This window comes from Haliotis cracherodii, unplaced genomic scaffold (genome assembly GCF_022045235.1).
Source record: "Haliotis cracherodii isolate W230 unplaced genomic scaffold, xgHalCrac1.p SCAF_3, whole genome shotgun sequence".
NCBI lineage: Eukaryota > Metazoa > Mollusca > Gastropoda > Lepetellida > Haliotidae > Haliotis > Haliotis cracherodii.
The window spans coordinates 25,282,104-25,304,316 of record NW_027266286.1 but is presented as its reverse complement, the minus strand read 5'-3'; the positions used below and the strand labels follow the sequence as shown (position 1 = coordinate 25,304,316).

The 22,213-nt window shown below is 41.7% G+C and overlaps 2 protein-coding genes across 6 annotated transcripts in view; one reads left to right on the top strand and one right to left on the bottom strand.

Moving 5' to 3' along the window:
- Positions 1 to 13,396, bottom strand: part of LOC139473951 (adenylate kinase 9-like) — a 61,991-nt gene extending 48,595 nt beyond the window's left edge. For 4 of the 5 annotated variants that reach the window (XM_071256792.1, XM_071256794.1, XM_071256795.1 and 1 more), the window contains exons 1-14: positions 13,356 to 13,390; positions 11,939 to 11,989; positions 11,177 to 11,245; positions 10,809 to 10,910; positions 10,204 to 10,324; positions 9,052 to 9,201; positions 8,351 to 8,463; positions 7,710 to 7,817; positions 7,382 to 7,453; positions 5,580 to 5,708; positions 4,055 to 4,129; positions 3,293 to 3,534; positions 1,387 to 1,567; positions 520 to 688 (exon numbers count right to left, since the gene is read on the bottom strand). In XM_071256792.1, coding sequence (XP_071112893.1) covers positions 520 to 688; positions 1,387 to 1,567; positions 3,293 to 3,534; positions 4,055 to 4,129; positions 5,580 to 5,708; positions 7,382 to 7,453; positions 7,710 to 7,817; positions 8,351 to 8,463; positions 9,052 to 9,201; positions 10,204 to 10,324; positions 10,809 to 10,910; positions 11,177 to 11,245; positions 11,939 to 11,989; positions 13,356 to 13,379 — 1,606 coding nt within the window. In that variant the 5' untranslated portion in view covers positions 13,380 to 13,390. Of the gene's footprint in view, positions 1 to 519; positions 689 to 1,386; positions 1,568 to 3,292; positions 3,535 to 4,054; positions 4,130 to 5,579; positions 5,709 to 7,381; positions 7,454 to 7,709; positions 7,818 to 8,350; positions 8,464 to 9,051; positions 9,202 to 10,203; positions 10,325 to 10,808; positions 10,911 to 11,176; positions 11,246 to 11,938; positions 11,990 to 13,355 lie in introns of all 5 variants that reach the window. The other variant, XM_071256793.1, reaches the window with a different exon arrangement.
- Positions 13,397 to 15,492: 2,096 nt separating this feature from the next.
- Positions 15,493 to 21,334, top strand: LOC139475318 (uncharacterized). The gene is made up of 5 exons (XM_071258546.1): positions 15,493 to 16,676; positions 19,033 to 19,137; positions 19,495 to 20,118; positions 20,260 to 20,617; positions 20,690 to 21,334. Exons 1-5 carry the CDS (start codon positions 15,493 to 15,495, stop codon positions 21,332 to 21,334), a joined length of 2,916 nt encoding a protein of 971 aa, XP_071114647.1.
- The last annotated feature ends 879 nt before the right edge of the window (positions 21,335 to 22,213 follow it).

Here is a 22,213-nt window from a genome sequence, read left to right as displayed (position 1 = left end):
GAATCCCACACCTCCTCCTCTACACCCACCAGAATCCCACACCTGCTGCTGTCCACCCACCAGAATCCCACACCTCTCCCTCTACACCCACCAGAATCCCACACCTCCTCTACACCCACTAGAATCCCCACACCTCCTCCACTACACCCACCAGAATCCCACACCTCCTCCTCTACACCCACCAGAATCCCACATCTCTTCCTCTACACCCACCAGAATCCCCACACCCCCTCTACACCCACTAGAATCCCCACACCTCCTCCTCTCCACCCACCAGAATCCCACACCTCCTCCTCTACACCCACCAGAATCCCACACCTGCTGCTGTCCACCCACCAGAATCCCACACCTCTCCCTCTACACCCACCAGAATCCCCACACCTCCTCCACTACACCCACCAGAATCCCACACCTCCTCCTCTACACCCACCAGAATCCCACACCTCCTCCTCTCCACCCATCAGAATGCCCACACCTCCTCCTCCTCTACACCCACCAGTCTTCCCCTATAACACTGACCTGCTTCTTTAGCTGCTGCTGCTGCTTCGGCCTCTGCATCCATCTGCTCCTTGATTTTGGCCTTGACCGTGGTGATGGCAGCCTCTGTAGCCTCGTCACGCACCTGCTGCATGGCCTTCTCCTTCTCCTCCGCCATCCTCGGCTTGATCAGCTCCGTCATGTTGAGCACCTGGAGGGGAAGTGATGCTATAGAGCTGCTGTGCACAACACAGGCATACACATGGACACTCACATCATATTTTCGCCTTATATATCTATATATATATATATATATATATCTTGTTGTCTTCAGTTTTGACTATGACACAGATTATGTTTAAGAGCTGGTTTGATTGATACTTTACATTTTCATCTATTATATACAAAACATGTGCACAAAACAAGAGTGACAGTTTTTGAAGAAAATATAAATTGTTGTGTGAATCAAGGGAGACAACTCTGAGATCTTTTCGATCCACATGACAAAACTTTAAATACATGGTATGTTTTAAAGTTTGTTTGAAATGAAACATTTTGATATCAATTACATAATAGAAGCAAAACACAAACAATCATAGAAACAAATTGATAAATGAAATATTTTGGAGAGAAAAGGAAATTTGAAATCCCATGCCCCAGCACTGCCAGGAAACCACACATAGCAATGCTTTTGTCGTCGAAATGAAAACCTAATTTCTGCTCAAAACACACAATAACAAACACACACATAAAAAAATAGCCATCATGTTAAGTTTTATGCAGCGGAAGCAGTAAAATTAAGTGAAATCACTTCTTCATTGCTGCCTTAGGTATAAGGTAGGCAGTAGACTAAACCATTAAAATATGCATCAGGGGAGACAACTCTGATCAATCGTGGCATTCTCTCACCTTTGCACCATATTTCTGTGCCAGTAGATGACTCAGTGTGGTCTTCCCTGATAGGGGCTGACCCAGCACACAGAACTTGGCAGCAGGGCGGGGCTGTGGGGGGAGGAGGTAGGGGCGGGGGTTCTTGAGGAACTTCTCCATTGCTTCCCCGCTGGACAGGAAGTACATCTTGTCCAGGAAGCTGTGAATAAAAGATAACACTAGAAAACTATTTCTCAAGGAGATTGGATCTAGGCAAATATCAGGGGTAGAATAGGTCTTCAGCAACCCATGCTTGCCGTAAAAGGCGACTTTGCTTGTCGTAAAAGGCGACTAACGGGATCACGTGGTCAGGCTCGCTGACTTGGTTGATGCATGTTATCAATCCCAGTTGCGTGGATTGATGCTCATGATATTAATCACTGGATTGTCTGGTCCAGACTCGATTATTTACAGACTGCCGTCATATAGCTGGAATATTGCTGAGTGAGGTGTTAAACAACAAACCAATCAACAACAAACTAACGTATACAAAACCGCCATGTGTCTACAATCGTACACTCTAGGGGTGGGACGAGTCCAAACTTACTACCTAGGTACCCAACACCCTATCACCCGACCCTCCCTGGGTATCCACTGAAGCTCTCAAGAGATGGGTACAAAATGTCCGATTGGGAAAAGTTTGACCGTAGCTCTGGCAAAATTTATTTAGATACACGTATAAAACAATCTGGTCATGCATACACTGAAGTTGACGGAAGTTTTATCTTTATCCAAACATATAAAAGTCAGAATGAATGCGATCATAGTCAGAAAGAAATGTGAACATTACGGACTTGTAGTGTAACCATTGAGTTCTAGATAATTATTGTCACTAAACAATATATCACGTGACTAACCACGGGTCTGGCTAGTCCTGTGGGTACCCGGGTCCTCAGTACCCACCCAACCCGAGTACCCGAGTTACCCGTCCCAGCCCTTATACACTCTAACATGAGGAAATGACCCTTGACATATTAATACAAGAGGACTCGCAACTAAAAAGAAAAAAAGAAAAAAAGTTGTCGCACTGTCAAAGGGATAACATTTCATGACAAGAAAAAATTAAAATCCATTTTAAAAGAGGATTCATTTTGCTAAAGAAACTGAATCTGAGCCAATGCAAAATATTTTACCATGATGTCATCACAAAGTATCAGTGGCAATTTACTGAAAGTATTGTCAGATAAAAAACTACCACACAGGTTCTTTAAACAAAAAATAACATATATATTGTTTAGTACTTTCTTTGGTAAGGAGATCAGTGGGGTGTGTAGCAAGTGGCTGACCAGAAGCCCCAGTCCAGTAATATTTCTCTCTGTCTAGTAGACTCAGCTTACAGTACCCAATTAGATTTACATTAAAAGCTATTCAAAATGTTGCCAATAGATGAGCTTGGACTCGTAGGCTTACAAGTATTTGGCACGGAATTTTGTTGTATTAGATGATTGAATAGGTACTTAATGACTAGAAATATACACGCTTTTATTGTAATATCAAAAGTAGACCTATATGTATGTTTATACGTATATATTCTTGGGAGTGAGTGAGTGAGTGAGTGAATTGGGTTTAACGCCGCTTTTAACAGTATTCCAGTCATATCGCGGCATGTCAGCTTAATGTGGGAGGAAAGCCCAAAGTGATGCAGGTCTCTGACGTTTACCACTTCGGTGAAACCCACGAGCACGGGTATGGTGCTGACAAACCTTGAAACATAATCGGGGCTAACCTCGATTCCAACCCGCAATCATAGGTTTCTGGCATGCCCAAGGGACGGAACTCTGCACAGCGCATCGCGGTGCCTTAGACGACTGGGCCACCTGTGCCCCCATATATTCTTGGATAATTAGCTTCATATACAACAATGTACAACAGTTAAACTATTCACCTGACAGCAAATTCTGGTTTTCCATTGACAACATTTCCCTCAAACAGAGCCACAGGACAACTGCGAGCCCAGCGACTACGGCGCCAGCGGAACCGAGGGGCCACCATCTGTTTGGCTGCAATCTGCCGCATCAGCTCATCTGTCTGGATGTCCTCGGAAATGTCGTCCTCCTCAGGGTCATACAGCCTTATTGGGACAGCAGCAGGACGGAGGACGAAGCAGCTCAGCCTCTGCATCAGGTGCTGTAACAGGTACACAATGGATAGTGTTGTTTTATATTAGCAGCATCATAATCATAATCAGCATTATCATCATGCCTCATAATTAAGCCGGCCCGTGAACATTCGGGGTAGAATAGGTCTTCAGCAACCCATGCTTGCTGTAAAAGGCGACTATGCTTGTCGTAAGAGGCGACAAACAGGCTGGGGTGGTCAGGCTCGCTGACTTGGTTGATGCATGTCATCAATTCCAATTGTGTGGATCGATGCTCATGATGTCAATCACAGGGTTGTCTTGTCCAGACTCGATTACTTACAGAACGCCATCATATAGCTGGAATATTGCTGAGTGCGGCGTTAAAAAACCCAAAAACAAAACGAACAGTTGGTCGAATGCGTAGATTGAGACATAACTAGAGTGTCCCCATCATATAGCTGGAATATTGCTGTGTGCGGTGTTAAAAAACCCCAAAACAAAACAAACAGTTGGTCGAATGCGTAGATTGAGACATAACTAGAGTGTCCCCTTTGTTAATGTCCCTACCTTGAAGAGCGTGTGGCTGCTGAGGTTGCCGTCCATCTCCACCAGGTACTGCTGGTCATGGTCAGCCATGTAGTCCTGGAAAAGGGATCGGCTGGTCAAAATGGCCGCTGAGTATACCATGAGGCATTCAGTGATTCAGTCAAACATGTGTGATAGTATTGTCATGTGGCAGTAGAAACTGCTGTTAATGTATTTGAGGTGATTGTCAGTAGCAGGAGAATATTGAAATAGATTTAAATATCAACTGATGCTGCTTACCTCTGTTAAAATCTGGCCATGACAGCACTTTTACTGGTACAGTGTTCCCTCGTTATTGCGCCCTTCAATATAGCGCTAACTTGGTTATAGCGCGCGGTAAAGCATGGCTCCCAAAATTAACTAACATCTTCAATAAACTCAAGTTTTCCAATGACACGATTATTTCAATATTCTGCTCCCACCGACACTCACTAAAAATATATTTACCACAGCTTCAACTGCCACATAACACTGGCCTCGATAGTCACTGGTTACTGCAGGTGGTCAATGTACAAGGAAGGTGTATGTATACAGACCGACCTCGATAGTCACTGGTTACTGCAAGTGTGTATGTATACAGACTGACCTCGATAGTCACAGGTTACTGCAGGTGGTCAATGTACAAGGAAGGTGTATGTATACAGACTGACCTCGATAGTCACTGGGTACTGCAGGTGTGTATGTATACAGACTGACCTCAATAGTCACTGGTTACTGCAGGTGGTCAATGTACAAGGAAGGTGTATGTATACAGACTGACCTCGATAGTCACTGGGTACTGCAGGTGTGTATGTATACAGACTGACCTCGATAGTCACTGGGTACTGCAGGTGGTCAATGTACAAGGAAGGTGTATGTATACAGACTGACCTCGATAGTCACTGGTTACTGCAGGTGTGTATGTATACAGACTGACCTCGACAGTCACTGGTTACTGCAGGTGGTCAATGTACAAGGAAGGTGTATGTATACAGACTGACCTTGATAGTCACTGGTTACTGCAGGTGTGTATGTATACAGACTGACCTCAATAGTCACTGGTTACTGCAGGTGGTCAATGTACAAGGAAGGTGTATGTATACAGACTGACCTCGATAGTCACTGGTTACTGCAGGTGTGTATGTATACAGACTGACCTCGACAGTCACAGGTTACTGCAGGTGGTCAATGTACAAGGAAGGTGTATGTATACAGACTGACCTTGATAGTCACTGGTTACTGCAGGTGTGTATGTAACAGACCGACCTCGATAGTCACTGGGTACTGCAGGTGTGTATGTATACAGACTGACCTCGATAGTCACTGGGTACTGCAGGTGTGTATGTATACAGACTGACCTCGATAGTCACAGGTTACTGCAGGTGGTCAATGTACAAGGAAGGTGTATGTATACAGACTGACCTCGATAGTCACTGGGTACTGCAGGTGTGTATGTATACAGACTGACCTCGATAGTCACAGGTTACTGCAGGTGGTCAATGTACAAGGAAGGTGTATGTATACTGACCTCGAGAATACGCAGCATGTTGGTCTTGTACTTGCGCAGGTTCTCCTCCACCTGGTCCGGGAGATCCTCGGGTCTCCGGATGAGTCTATCTAGGATCTCCGGGGGCAGTTCAATCAGCGGCTCATCCCCCTAGTCACAAAGACAGCACACAGTCATATATCACACTCGCCAGGAAGACAGCACACAGTCCTATATCACACTCGCCAGGAAGACAGCACACAGTCCTGTATCACACTCGCCAGGAAGACAGCACACAGTCCTACATCATACTCGCCAGGAAGGCAGCACACAGTCCTACATCATACTCGCCAGGAAGGCCAGCACATGCATGTTCTTAAATGTTTACAATTCTTGTCTTCACTATTTAGGTTAAAGCAGTTGTTATGAGTGAGTGAATGAGTTTGATTAAACGCCGTTTTTTACAGTATTCCAGTAATATCACGGGGTGTTAGTTTAATGTGGGAGGAAAGCCCGAAGTGATGCAGGTCTCAGGCATTTATCACTTCGGTGAAACCCAAGAGCACAGGTATGGTGCTGCCAAACCTAGAAACATAATCGTAGCGAATCAGGATTCGAACACACAATCACTGGTCTACCAGTAGATTACAATTCTGCACAGCGAATTGCGGCCCCTAAAACAACTGTCCCCCAGGTGTTATGCATACAGTATGTAACATTTGTGTGTTCATGATGTCTGGAAACGAGAAGTTGGAAATGTCAGCTTCAGCAGATATGTAGAAATATGACATATATGTTTCATGGCTGGTTAGTCCCTATTTCTAACAATGTGAGGATCATTTTGAATTTTCTTTAATTCGCTTTATAGATAATCTCAACTAGACAATTCACTTAAACTATGAAAAAAGAAAACTATTACAGCACTCGTCACCTTCAACAGAAGAATGATATCAATGGGATTTTTGTCATACCCTGGAGATGGTACACAGTTTAACTCGTTATTAAATCTATTTTTTAGTGAAATGTCTGGATTAATGGCACATGGATAAGTAGTGATATCCCTTTATCATATACAGTGAAATACTGTTAGTCTGACAGGTGGTGTTCCTACTGAATTGTCCACACTAACAAAATTCCAGTTTAACAATACATGGTTATGGAGTACTGTCACTTTGTTAACATGAAAACCAATCTCATTTTAAAATCAGATCTTAGTTCTCGCTACCGCTAAACAAAGATCTGAGGACATCCCATTACGGGTCACCTCAGACCGACCTTGCTCGAACTTTGACCGACCAATGGAATGACCTATCAGAAGGCAGCTTTCTCGTGCTTTACCGCACTAATTTCATATTGGCGACTACACTTCGAAACATATTTTGACAAATTCTCGATTACAAATTTGAAACCTGAACAAAAGAACATTCTGGAGTGGCTTATAGATGGTCTAGATTGTATGGATACAGTAGTTAAACCCGTAACTATCGTTCGGAGTTAAAGTTTTCGAGACTGCATGATCAGAAAGCACATTCAGACTGTCACTTTTATAATCTGGTAAGCGATGCTCTGATTGGTCGGATGTAAGGTCGTTCTGACTGACCCGTAATGGGATGTCCTCAGATCTTTGTTTAGCTGTAGCGAGAACTGAGGTCTGATTTTAATGAGATTGCATGAAAACATTCCCAGCAGTAATCCTCCAGGCTAACAATGTGTCATTGTAAGCATGTACAGGTTTTGGTTTCTAGTATACAGGATCCTGTCTCAAGGGGTTTCACTGTGTACAGTGGTCCAGGACATGGGATCTGTGTAGACATGGCCTGTACACTTCTGTCTGAACTCTTTACCTCATTGGCTGTCTCTTCTTCCTCAGCCTCTTCCTCTTCCTCTTCTTCTTCCTCACCATCCTTCTCCTCTGACTAGAAATAGAATATAATACACTCATAGTTTGTGAATTTACATATTTTCACAGCATTTCAAACATTAATCGTCGGTTGTATTCACCTATAAATCTTATCTGTACTCTTCGGTCAGTTTAGTAATAGATTTTAGAGAGAGTTATCTCCCCTTGACCATTTTGGTATATCCCTTGTGTAAAGAAAAATTACAAGTTGTAACCTCACAAAAACTTAAAGATGATGCATTAGTAATAAAACATTTTATCGCTAAACTTACAACTTTGACTATCTTCCCTGGAGCGTACACCTCTTTTGTGTATATTTCTGCCGAGATGGGGTCAATCTTGCAGCCGAGCCGTCTTTTCTCGATATCCCGATCTGGAATCTTCAAGCGAAAATAATGTGACAAAATGGTATTAGAATTTAATTAGAATTTTCGGAACATATAGATTTTATTTCTTTAGAAAAATGTCAACCTCAAAACTGTAATCATAATGAAAACAAATATTTGTGACACATATTCATTGGTATTTCAAATTGTGGTATACCCGTAAACTGGTAATACCACACACCTCTAGTCATAACATCCTGATCATGGATCATTGCTCATGCTATCAACCACTGGTTCTTCAGGTCAAGACTGGATAACTTACAGGTACAACCCTGATCTAGCAGTCAGAAAGTAGCATTCACTCACTCATATCTCCGATTCTGATAAGAACATATCTGCTATATTCTTGTTTATTTGTTTTTTATTTTTGCAGTTATCGCTATTCTTGTTTCGATAGATATGGTTTGTTTGTTTGTTTGTTTGTTTGTTTGTTTGTTTGTTAGTTAGTCACCTCACTCCAGCGTAAAGACATAACAGGCTGAGGCCCTGTTCTAACCCAGGTCCTCATAAGATTGCTTTATGCTTACCTTCAAGTTAATGATAAAGTCTGGCTTCAGTTTCCAGTTGCGGATGAGTTCCAGCTGGTCCCGGATCGTCATGTGTTCCTCCGACAGGCAGGGGAAGTCATCCAGCATGTAGCCTGAAGGGGAGACAACTCAAGGTCACATTCTAGTTGTCTTAATATTCTTGGCTCAAGGTCGCCCTTAAATCAAATACTACAACTACTTGTATTAAACCCAACGATTCACCAAATGTTCAGTGTTGCGATACTCTGTGGAATATGAGTATTGCATTGTAAGCTGAAATATTTGTACCAAATGATATATAATGAAAGTGTGTTTTTGTGTGTTTGTTAACAAAAGGTCGAGTCTTTTGGAAACAAAATGGTATATTCAATTTTGGAGACACTTTGCAAAGACTCATGTCATGTTACATAAAAAACTTACTCGACATAAAACATTAACAGAGACAATTTGGAAATATGTAACTACATGTGTAATATAAAATGGTTATTTTCAGAAACAAATGGCATAAGTTAAGTATTTCCTGAGCTGCAGAACACTGCTGATCTAACAACATAGACCTAGGCAGCTTCCAATGTTCCAAATTCATCCCTGAGAAGCATCCCATCAAGTTTCAAGGTAACTGAACATCAACATTTCCATCCTTGTCTTCACATTACTGTGCAACACCCAGGAACATCTGCTTGCATCATCATCCAACTCACCATGATGAGCAACCTCCGGTGAGTTGACTTTGTCGTCGATCATCTTGATGACTGTATCCTCTGGAATGGCTTCTCCGCGATTCAGAATCTCCAGACACTTGAGTCCCATTTCTGTCTGCAACTCGATGTTCTGCTGGAGCAGGTCCGTGGCTGCAAGATTCATGTATACTTCACTGTCTGTACATATTGTTACAAGTCCGTAAACACAACGTAAAATGCCTTTCAGTAGACCCGTGAAGATTCCAGGGTAGAATAGGTCTTCAGCAACCCATGCTTGTCGTAAAAGGCAACTAATGGGATTGGGTGGTCAGGCTCGCTGACTTGGTTGATGCATGTCATCAATCCCAATTGCGTGGATCGATGCTCATGATGTCAATCACTGGATTGTCTGGTCCAGACTCGATTATTTACAGACCGCTGTCATATAGCTTGAATATTGCTGAGTGCGGCGTTAAACAACAAACCAACCAACCAACCTTTCAGTAGAGCTGGAATGACTAATCTACTAACTGGTAAAGAATTTGATGAGAAAATCAGAATAAGTTTTCATCTGTCTAATCTGATATGTCCAAAAAATGTTTAGGAATTTGAATATATAGGATGTAATACTATATTCATTTTAATATAATTCAATAAATGGCAGATTGATGCTCATGATGTCAATCACTGGACTGTCTAGTCCAGACTCGATTATTTACAGACAGCTGTCATATAGCGGGAACAGTGCATCGTTAAACAAACAAACAAACAATAACAAGCAATTAGCACCCATTTACTTAACAATTAAAAAAAATCTGAACCTTGTATTCCGTGAAGATAAAATCTCTAATACAGAAGTTATTTCATTTGTTAAAGAAGGATTTTAATTTCCTCAAAACTACATACCAAAACAATATAACAACAGGGACTTATCTTGGATTCCAAACTAAGTGCCCTTTGATGACAGTGGGAAATAATGGTGATATTGTCAAAAATTTGATTTTTTAAATGTTCGTAAATTTGGAGGAATTAAAATTTTTTTAATGTCATGTGATGCCGAGTGAGTGCCAAATATCGGAATCTGAGCAGGTCGAAATAAATCCATTTACAAGGACATAAGTTGTGGAGGTATTAGTCTCTAGCTATTATTCTTAGAGATTGCCCGTGACTCACAGTTGATCAGTTCACACCTCCACTCCTGAGCCAGTCGTCTAGCCATTGTTGTCTTCCCTACCCCCGGCTTTCCAATCACAATAAAACATGTAGGCTTTGAGTGAAGGAATCGTAGTTCAGTCTGTAAGAAATGAAACCATTATCATAAAAATGACAACAACAAAAGAAGGGTCAAACTTGAATTCTCTGATCAAATTATTCTTTGAAGAAATGATCGAGTTGGGTTTAACGCTGCATTGAACAGTATTCCAGTTAAGCCCGAAGTGATGCAGGTCTCCGACGTTTACCACTTTGGTGAAACCCACGAGCACAGGTATGGTGCTGACAAACCTAGAAACATAATCGGGGCGAACCAGGATTCAAACCCACAATCATAGGTTTCTGGCGTGCCCAAGGGACACAACTCTGCACAGGGAATCGCAGCGACTTAGATGACTGGGCCACCCACCCCCTTTGAAGAAGTGAAAACAGAAGTAAAATGAATTGTTCAAAAAGTACAAGATACAAATAAGTAACTCTTAAAAACATCCTTGTGAGCCTATAATGGGTGGAAATAAATCTGCAAAATGACCGACCAGTTCATCATCAGAATTGTTATTGTGTACCTCATCCTCCTCATATGGATCCATTTCTAGGTTCTTCAACATGGCCTCCATCTCGGATGATATTCCGGAGGGCTCTGGGATGCTCACAGCCTCCAGGGTTGGCTGAATCACAGACATTCAAACATGTGCTACTGTCACAAGAACATTCACAAGGAAACATAGCTACGAGGGCTCATGTGTTTCAGGTAACGTCTACTTTAAATGATGTCCCAAGTGCACTTTGATCTCATGGACAGAACAATCTTTGATAAAATTTCTATTGACAAGGACACTTGACTTTCCTGCTTAATTTGAACCCTGTTTGATCATGTTGATCCTTCTGTAAAATTACAATTGTCAAAATGAATGAGGCTGCAAAATGGAGGTACCTGAGGTTCAGTTGCCATGACTTCTATTGCTTTATCTGATGCCTTCTCTGCTGAAGCCGGGTCATCGGCCTGCACACACAAATAAGACAAGTCACAATCATCATCATCATCCTCATCAAAGTCATAAAAAATGAGTATTCGTCCCTTCATAATCGCAAGCTCTACATCCAAACATGGATCATAGGCAAAAGTGGTCTTATTAGAGTATTGCCTCTACTTTGTATTTGTAAATGAATTAAAAAATCATTTAACTTTTCTTTTGTATGACATTCAATTCAAATGTTGTCTTTACAGTAGCTCCCTCAATCAGCAGCAGTTTTGTGTCTGAATTCGTCAACCAGCATCACAACAGTATTTATGTAACATCATCACAACTTATTCACATAAACAATGACATGGGACATCTGTATCAGTATTCACAAAGATAAAACTGATAACCAAAACAAGATAAAGAAGAAAGCAAAGAAGGCATTCTGTTTTATGTGTGTTGTGTCATGTGTAAAGAAATACAAGGAATATGACTATAAGTAGCAAAATTAATTTGCAGATAATATACAACAAAGTGTTACTCTTTCACCAACAGAAATGAAAATAAAATATTGAATGTATGTACAACTTGCCATGAAAAATATAATACTGAAGGATATAGTGAAAACAAAAGAGATTTGATACGGAAACATTCTCAAAACATATTTGTAACAATACTTTGAGAGAGGGAGAAACTACTCTAAAGATGGAGAGGGATACATGCATATAACTTACTGAACAAACTTCACGATCTACCCAATCAGTTTGATTTAGCAGCCAACCTCTCTGTAAGTGATATTATCGGGTATTATTTATGCCTTTTAATTAGTACATACATTATTACATTATATATATCGATTGGTGAAACTGTATCTAAGTTAATTCTTGAAACCTGAAAAGTATGGCTGCTAAGCAGTCACTTTGTTATTCATGAGGGTGGGAAAGCTATACTTTTTTAAATGACAGGTAATTTCCACTACATAACATAGTTTCTAGGCTGAAATAGTTACATTCGCTTTGAGTTAAATGGAATGGGAGGTAATACATGTAAACATGTTAACAAAATACAAAATGTTAGCTTTAATTGCCAAACCTAAATAAGGTTTTGACAGCACTAGATGCGTGAATGTGGATTTCAAAAGCCTATGAACTTTGTTGTTTTGGGCTTTTATTCCATATTAAACAGACACACTGTGACGTAACTGACATATTGTACAAAGTGTTGTTAACCAAACTCACTAAATCACTTTCGTATTCTGCTGACCTATGATTCAATTGATCTGCTTGCCTAGAAATAAAGACCAACCCATGGGGATTCCAGGTAAGAATATAAGTCTGAAAGCTTGTCGAAAGAGGCAACTACGTGGATCGAGGAATCATGCTTGGTGATTTAGGTTGCATGTCCTTGTATCCCAATTGCGTGAATCGATGGTGATGTCACTCACTTGATTGTCTAGTTCAGACTTAAAAATTCATATATTGCTGAGTGTGGCATTAAACAACAAATAAACAAATATTTCAAGGTATAAGAATGAGCATACCTGGGATACAATCAACAGTTATCTCTTCAGACACTTCAATGCTAATACACTAGACAGAAGATAACCTTCGCAAAACAGGATTGACAGAACTTGTCTGCTTAAGATATTCACTATACATTAGGAGTCATTATTAAACAATAATTGACTTATCATAAATAAATAATAACCCTGACGGAAGTAAAGACATGTAGACACTAAAGAATAGAATACATAAAGAATATCAAAATAAATATATCTTCAGCAAATGGCTCACCTATAAATACATCGAATGCTTACAAACTTACTGACTGCAAGTAATGCAAAAGTGCTAAAACTTTACACGATTGTACCGACATAGACTCTTTCTCACTCAATTCAGTCTAAAACAGAAATATGTCCTTTCATTGCAACTGACGATTCAATCTTATCCCAAATAAAGGCCTAGGCAAGTGAATCGTCTGCATTTGTAAACATCATGAACATTTCTTTGAAAAGAATACTTGGTGTCTAATTAACCTACTTGACAGTCCACTACATTGAAAAGGAATCCACCAAATGGTATATTGTTATAATTAAGCTACAGAATCAATACAAACGCAGAGACCGCTTGATGCACTCAGACGGGCACTTACTTTCGCAGTGTTGTCGGCCATCATTTCTGTCACTAAGGAAGTTGTCGCGAGGCAGTACCGGAGTGAATATAGTGTCACCTTTCTAAAATAGATGTAGCAACAATAAATTTATGTTACCCACTCAAATGACATATTGTAATAAAATTATTTTTACAATTTGAGATTTTCTCACATTTAGTCTTCTGACAATTTTAATTATTAAGTGATGCGGGTTTGTTCTATTTTTAGTAACGAACGTCGTGGTTATAAAGTCACGTGCCACCGTGTGTTGCTAACCTATTCCTTTCACTTCTCGGGTTTTTTTTAATACCTTATCGTCAACCTTGAGCACTTTGGCTTTACGTCCGTGGTAGAATCTAGTGTTAGACACAACAAACCGCAAGATAAATACTGAGCATACATATACAAGTGTTCTAAACATTTTCCGTGCTTCAGGAAATGATACTATAATAGCAATAGTATTAATGTCGCAGCAGTAGTTTTATCATTTAAATTTTAACTAGAAACAACAACATACTATTTACGATAATTTGCATATGTGATTCTGTTTAAAAGCACGTTCCAGACAATGATCGAAAAAAAAAGAAAAGAAATTTGACTCATGTTTAACCGAACAAAGTAAATTGTCGACTAGATGTACTGAAACATGGGTCCCAAATTGTGTTGGCTCGTCGCTTCATTTTTGCTTCCATCGAATCTGACAAGTTAATGACTCCCTGTCCAATCAGATCCTGAAGATCCGGGATAGAATATGTCTTCAGCAACCCATTTTTGCCGTAAAAGGCGACTGTGCTTGTCGTAAGAGGCGACTAACGGGATCGGGTGGTCAGGCTCGTTGACTTGTTTGACGCATGTAATCGATCCCAATTACGTGGATCGATGCTCATGATATTAATCACTGGACTCTCTGGGCCAGACTCGATTATTTACAGACCGCCGTCAAATAGCTGGAATATTGCTGAGTGCGGCGTTAAACACCAAACCAACCAACCAAACAACTTATCGCCGATGAGACAATTCAGAATTGTAGAGGGAAAAATAGATTTCACAATAACTACACACCTACTGCGTGTAGGCTCGATTGTCTTGTGTTTTCATCACATTCATAATAGAATGGAAATATTCTCTGGATATTCGAGGATAAATAATAATGGAAAGCGTTCTGTAGGAAGCTGAATCTGGTCTGGAAAGTAATCTTCAGGATTCTTATTGTCAAGGGGCGGCGGGGGAGCCCAATTGATAAAGCGTTCGCTATGTTTAACTCCGCACTTGGCTATTATTCTAGTTATGATGGATGTCTCTAAATAATCGGGACCAGACAACCAACACTGAGTTATTGGCATTATGAGCATCGATCCACGCAATTGGGCTACGATGACATGATTCAACAAAGTGACCAAACGATCCCGTTAGTTTGGGTCTGGGCCAGACAGACCAGCTAGATCTACGCAAATGGAATATGACGCCATGCATCAACCAAGTCAGCCTGACCACCCGATCCAAGGTAGTAACAAAATATACGTTTTTCACGTGAATCCACTCTCTCTTGTGTCAATTTGGACGTTATTTTTGTGCTAATTGGATGTAAAAAAAACGCTACTGTTTGAATTATCCGACTTAAGCTTGTTTTAACACACGGAAATTCAGTATATATTTGCTTACTGCTAAAACACTGGAACGATTTATGTATAATGAACATAATCTATGAATATAGTCTAGCCCGTCGATTGTTTGATATCGATAGTCAATTTCTTTTAATTTTGAATAAAACTATAATGAGGATATGTGAAGTGATGTTTTAAAAACAGAAAGAAACAGAGTCAATGCGTTTTAGACATGTCTCCAGCTGTAAGAAATCCTAAAACTTTGGAATGACGTCATTACACTATGACGTCATAATATTGGATTCTCGCAGGGTCACATTCACAAATAAAGACTTAAAACAGAAATATGTGTTCGTTATCATCTTGAATTAAGCAAAATGGACAGTACCAATATCATCAAACGAAAATATAATGTAACGGTGGATAACTACCAGTGATGCTTTGCAACTCTGTCTATGACGTCACGCCATTGTCAATGCGGCATCACTCGTCTTCACAAGTGTTGGACAGTTGTGAGATTTGGGCCGTTCAACATGTCACACGGTATCCATATCGTAGATAGACACCCCAGACGCTCTCGGGAACAGGCCTTTGAGCCTAAAATCCATGCGATACCACCAGGATCTCCTGAGCAACAGGAACAGGAACAGGAACAGGAACAGGAACAGAAATTCTCTGGCGAAATAGCTAACGCGTCTTCCATAGGAGCTGCCGCTGCCTCTTATACCGACCGTCTTCCCTCACGAAGCGAAAGTGACCTACTGCAGCCACCTCTGCCCTCGGAGGTATTTCTCAAAAAGGTCCATGGACCTGAATTCTTCGTTTCAAGGGATTACAGTCGTCTTCTTCCTCCGACGATTCCCTCTGAGTTTATATTTGCTCTCACTGAAGACGACGATGTCACAGAGAAGGTCATCGGACACGGGTCCTTTGGGGCAGTGGTGTCAGCTATACTGTACCACCCCCCGGACTATGTGAAGGAAGTTGTCATGAAAGAAACATTTGAACAAGATTTCCGTGATATAACCCACGAGGCCAGGGCAGCGATGTACCTGGAAAGAACTGGATTTGTTCCGACTTGTTTTGGCCTGACAGTCTCTGGCAGTGGAGGTCTCCGGATTGTACAGGAATGTTTCGCCCAGGGAGTGACACTCCAGATTGTGTTGGTAGAAGAGTTACTACCGATAGAAAATGAGAGAAAGTGGCTGTACATAGCTTGCCAACTGGCTGAAGGACTTGCAAAGATCCATGCCTTCGATGTACTTCTTAACGACATCAAGGAAGACAATGTCCTCGTGGATCTGAAACCATCACTACCCGTTGTGAAATATTGTGATCTTGGCTCCAGTACCTATAAGAAAGGCTGTGTCTTCAAATCGCCAGACAGTAGTAGATCACATCATTTGTCTCCCGAGGCATGTGTTCCCAATGCTGTCACGAACCAAGCCAACGACGTGTTCGGCCTGGGCAACATGCTGAGGAATATCCACAGAGTGACCAACATTACTGCGTTAGTCCCCGTGGCAGAACGATGCCGCTGTGAAGCTGTACCGGAATCACGTGGTACAGCTGATGAGGCTTACAGAGATCTGTATATGGAATACACCAGAGCCGAGAACAGATGGCGCGAGGACTTAGAAAGCTTAGAAGACGAGTTAATACCTGGACTTGGAGACGGAGACTTCCGGAACACACCCTCACCACGCACAGGAAACAGGTATTGTTATTGTGATGTCTTGAAGAAGCGACGTGGTTCCTCTATAAATGTTTGCCATTCCTTTCAGGGAATATAGGTATGTCTTGAAGAAAAGACAACAAATAAACCTCCAAGGAAAAGAAAGTATACTCTCGAAAAATTGGATTTGAGCAAAACATTACAAACGTTATCAAAACGTTACAAAGTTGAAAACAGTCGACGAAATACTGCAAATTTAAGGTTCAAAACGCAACTATCCGTATCAAATACATCACCATCGAATAACCACTTCGCGGGTTGTTGTTTTTCTGTCTCAAACCAAAATCCGAGCCAGCCCAATATTAACTGGCCTACCCCTAATGTACCTGTATGATGAAGGGGGTCACACTTGTATATATGGGGGGCACGGGTGGTCCAGTCGTCTAAGCCGCCGAAATTCGCTGTGCTGAGTTGCGTCCCTTGGGCACGCCAGAAACCTATGATTGTGGGTTCGAATCCCGCTTCGCCCCAATTATGTTTCTAGGTTTGTCAGCACTATACCCGCGTCGTTGGTTTCACCGAAGTGGTAAACGTCTGAGACCTGCATCACTTCGGGCTTTCCTCCCACATTAAGCTGACACTGATATAACTGAAATCATGTTAAACGGCGGCGTTAAACCCAATTCACTCACTCACTTGTATATATATAAACTTGTTCTCGTCGCTAATGGCTGAAAAATGCAGATGCGACGTTATATAATAACGCACACACTCAAAGGGGTCTAGGCTATAGGGTCAATCGGAGGTCAAGGCAAGTTTGATTCAAATCGCTCTAACGCCGATTTAATTGTTTGTTTGTCAATTATTATGATGTATACCAATCTACAGGTCACTGATTAATCCAAACATGACACTGATTACAGAAGTTTGGTAAAAGCTAACGATGAAAACCATGGGGGCATTTCTTTTAAAGCTTAAAGCTTGTGAGGTATACCAGAGATGCCTTATATGGAACTGGGTCATGGTATAATTGTATTTACGTTGCTGAACATCAGGGCCCACTTGCACAAAGCGATCTTAGCTCCCATTCTTTAACATAGGCTCACGCTAGTCTTAGCGCTAAGACCGCTTTGTGCAAGTGGGTCTAGGTACGATTACCCAGCTGTGTACAGTTAAGATAGACGTGCAATAATGTGTGTTTGAGGGGTTTTTTTAGATTGGCTTTTCTTTCTCTTGGGGATTTCGTTGTGAACAGATATTTTCCAAACCTTTTCATGTTTTTTAATCAAGGTCCTCGCGTGATTTGGTGCACTTCGCGATGTAAGACACGTTTTATAACAATACAGATCTTGATTATCGATCAGGAATTGGAATCGGATTGGTCCATAGGAGAGGCTCAGAAGGGACATAACTCATAATAACCACTGGTGGCTGAGGAATTCCAGCCTAGCTCGGCAAGGTTGGAAACTGGACTTTAATAGTCAGCTAACGCCCTTGTATCAGGAAGATGGGTTGCATTAGACTTAGTCAGTTAACTCTCTTGTCTCGGGAAGATGGTTTCATGCAGCCGCATCACACAAGCTTTCTGTACCTACCATTTGATACTTTGGTCATCTTGGGAAAAAAGAAAGTACACCGAGAATGTTTTTGTTTTTAAAAAATTTGATTGTCATTTTAACCATCACACACTACTGCAACAGTTTCTTAAAAAAAAGTAATATGTGGCTGGGTAATTTTATAAAAAAAGACTTGGTCAATGAAGACTGTGGTAAGAAATATTAGTAACCCGTGATCCCCTTCTATATTTGAAATGTTGTAAATTTGTACCGAAAAAGCACATTTATTGACTTTCTAAAATAAGGTGTCTTAGATACCCAGTTGTGTATTATAAAGTTTTAAATGAAATTATCTTGTTTAAAAAACCATGTATACAAGTGTTCTTTGAATGCCGTCAAAACGCCAGTATAGTTACTTTTTGGGTTACAATATCTCTGACTTAAGATATTTTTAATTGAAAATCAAACATATTATGTTTCATTTTCAAATCGAAATTATATAAGTGGTTAAATCAACTGGAGGGATTGTTTCAACATTGCGGGTTTACATGGAAACAGTGAATAGGTGTCTGAACTTTTGAGAAGAGCTATGCGAGGTTATAGAAGGGTGCTTCGTTTACTCAAAAGCACTTGCCTATATACTGATAATAAATCTACACTATTCTACCTCTCCTCTTCACTGGGTAGCTCATGCCAAATAAACTGTATCAATGTGGAATATAACAATTTTAGGTGCCAAAATGTTTCGGTAAGGTGAACACCAATGACTTGCAACAGAAGTTAAGTGTCCTCCAGAAGTTTCTACGTAATGGTTTATTCAAAACCATAGATTTCTGTTCCAGCGTGGTTTGGTCAGCACACTGTTCAAATGCTGTAGAAATTGATGAGGACATGGCTGCCTATCTTGCCTCCCTGGACGCTCGCTACTCTCCATCACAAGCTGGAAGGTACTGGTTTAGTTACTGGACATTTGAATATACTATTTCAATATGTTGAATACATGTTAGGAAACAGGTAGCCGCAATTCGCTGTGCAGAGTTGCTTCCCTTAGCCATGACATGATCCTTGCATACGGGTTGCGCACTGATTATGATCCTTGGTGTGACGGCAAAGTGCCGGTTTAAGTTGAGAACGCCTTAGATGTGCGTCGCTTCCGGGCCTCCAAAATAAAGCTGACCGTGATATAACTAAAAAACTGTTACACCCAACTCACTCACTCACTAATTTAAGAGTAAATAGAACAATAGACACATTATTTGTTAATACCAATAACCTTTCTCTACAAGAACTTCTTTTTTCCTCAGGACTGAAGAATGGGTAAAGAGAGGCAACTTGAACGAGCTCCATGTTGGGTGCAGAATCTCCCAGGACATTATGGCCACAGCTGATGCAGCTGTCATGGCTGAGACACTAGAATCTGTTGGACAAAGAGCCTCCCAGGACATCTTGGCCACAGCTGATGCAGCTGTCATGGCTGAAACATTAGAGTCTGTTGGACAAAGAACCTCCCAGGACATCATGGCCACAGCTGATGCAGCTGTCATGGCTGAAACACAAGCGTCTGTTGGACAAAGAGCCTCCCAGGACATCATGGCCACAGCTGATGCAGCTGTCATGGCTGAAACACTAGAGTCTATTGGACAAAGAGCCTCCCAGAACATCATGGCCACAGCTGATGCAGCTGTCATGGCTGAAACACAAGAGTCTGTTGGACAAAGAACCTCCCAGGACATCTTGGCCACAGCTGATGCAGCTGTCATGGCTGAAACACTAGAGTCTGTTGGACAAAGAGCCTCCCAGGACATCTTGGCCACAGCTGATGCAGCTGTCATGGCTGAAACACAAGCGTCTGTTGGACAAAGAGCCTCCCAGGACATCATGGCCACAGCTGATGCAGCTGTCATGGCTGAAACACTAGAGTCTATTGGACAAAGAGCCTCCCAGAACATCATGGCCACAGCTGATGCAGCTGTCATGGCTGAAACACAAGAGTCTGTTGGACAAAGAACCTCCCAGGACATCTTGGCCACAGCTGATGCAGCTGTCATGGCTAAAACACTGGAATCTATTGGACAAAGAACCTCAGCGTCAGATATCATGTTCTCGGGATCAGAGGACTCTACTGATGCCTCTTTTAACATTGTTCCTGAAGAGAGTATGGCAGACATCATGTTCTCGGGATCAGAGGACTCTACTGATGCCTCTTTTAACATTGTTCCTGAAGAGAGTCTGGCAGACATCATGTTCTCGGGATCAGAGGACTCTACTGATGCCTCTTTTAACATTGTTCCTGAAGAGAGTCTGGCAGACATCATGTTCTCGAGATCAGAGGACTCCACTGATGCCTCTTTTAACATTGTTCCTGAAGAGAGTCTGGCAGAAATCATGTTCTCGGGATCAGAGGACTCTACTGATGCCTCTTTTAACATTGTTCCTGAAGAGAGTCGGGCAGACATCATGTTCTCGGGATCAGAGAGCTCTATTGATGCCTCTTTATACATTGTTCCTGAAGTGCGCCTGGCAGATATCATGTTCTCGGGATCAGAGGACTCTACTGATGCCTCTTTTAACATTGTTCCTGAAGAGAGTCTGGCAGACATCATGTTCTCGAGATCAGAGGACTCTACTGATGCCTCTTTTAACATTGTTCCTGAAGAGAGTCTGGCAGACATCATGTTCTCGGGATCAGAGGACTCTACTGATGCCTCTTTTAACATTGTTCCTGAAGAGAGTCGGGCAGACATCATGTTCTCGGGATCAGAGGACTCTACTGATGCCTCTTTTAACATTGTTCCTGAAGAGAGTCTGGCAGACATCATGTTCTCGGGATCAGAGAGCTCTATTGATGCCTCTTTTAACATTGTTCCTGAAGTGCGCCTGGCAGATATCATGTTCTCGGGGTCGGAGGACACACCTGAGGTGTCCTTTAACATTGTTCCTGAAGTGCGCCTGGCAGACATCATGTTCTCGGGGTCGGAGGACACACCTGAGGTGTCCTTTAACATTGTTCCTGTTGTAAACCTGGCAGACATTATGTATGCTGGCCCAGAGGACGTTTCTACATCCGGGTCATGGAACATAGTCCCCGTGGTCTGTCTGGCAGATATCATGTATGCAGGACCCGAGAACACACCTGTGGGGTAGGGAGTTGGAGTGTGTGCAGTGGGTGTAGGAGGGCGTAGGGCTGGCGTAGAGAGGTCGTAAAGGGGGTGTGGAGTGGGTGTAGGGTAGGTGTAGAGTGGATGTGGGTGTAGGGTAGGTGTAGAGTGGGTGTAGGGTAGGTGTAGAGTGGGTGTGGAGTGGGTGTAGGGTAGGTGTAGAGTGGATGTGGAGTGGGTGTAGGGTAGGTGTAGAGCGGATGTGGAGTGGGTGTAGGGTAGGTGTAGAGTGGGTGTGGAGTGGGTGTAGGGTAGGTGTAGAGTGGATGTGGAGTGGGTGTAGGGTAGGTGTAGAGTGGATGTGGGTGTAGGGTAGGTGTAGAGTGGGTGTAGAGTGGGTATATAGAGTAGGTGTAGAGTTGGTGTGGAGTGGCTGTAGGGTAGGTGTGGAGTGGGTGAAGAGTAGGTGTAGAGTGGGTGTAGGGTAGGTGTGGAGTGGGTGTGGAGTGGGTATAGGGTAAGTGTAGAGTGGATGTGGAGTGGGTGTAGGGTAGGTGTGTCGTGGGTGTAGGGTATATTTCATATGAGTATTGTACATTGCGATATGAGTGTTATACATTGTCATGTGAGTATTATACATTGTCATATGAGTGTTATACATTGTCATGTGAGTATTATACATTGTCATATGAGTATTAGACATAGTCATATGAGTATTAGACATGGCCATATGAGTGTTAAACATTGTCATGTCAGTATTATACATGGTCATATGAGTGTTATACATTGTGATATGAGTATTATACATTGTCATATGAGTATTAGACATGGTCATATGAGTGTTATGCATTGTCATATGAGTATTATACATTGCGATATGATTGTTACTCATTGTCATATGAGTATTATAGATTGTCATATGAGT

Bases quoted from the DNA above. Each gene is read 5' to 3' on its own strand.
- LOC139475318 (XM_071258546.1), top strand. From the start codon at position 15,493: ATGTCACACGGTATCCATATCGTAGATAGACACCCCAGACGCTCTCGG. The intron at 19,138-19,494 runs GTACTGGTTTAG...TTTTTTCCTCAG, and splicing joins TCTCCATCACAAGCTGGAAG to GACTGAAGAATGGGTAAAGA. The intron at 20,119-20,259 runs ACAAAGAGCCTC...ACTGGAATCTAT, and splicing joins GAAACACTAGAGTCTATTGG to TGGACAAAGAACCTCAGCGT.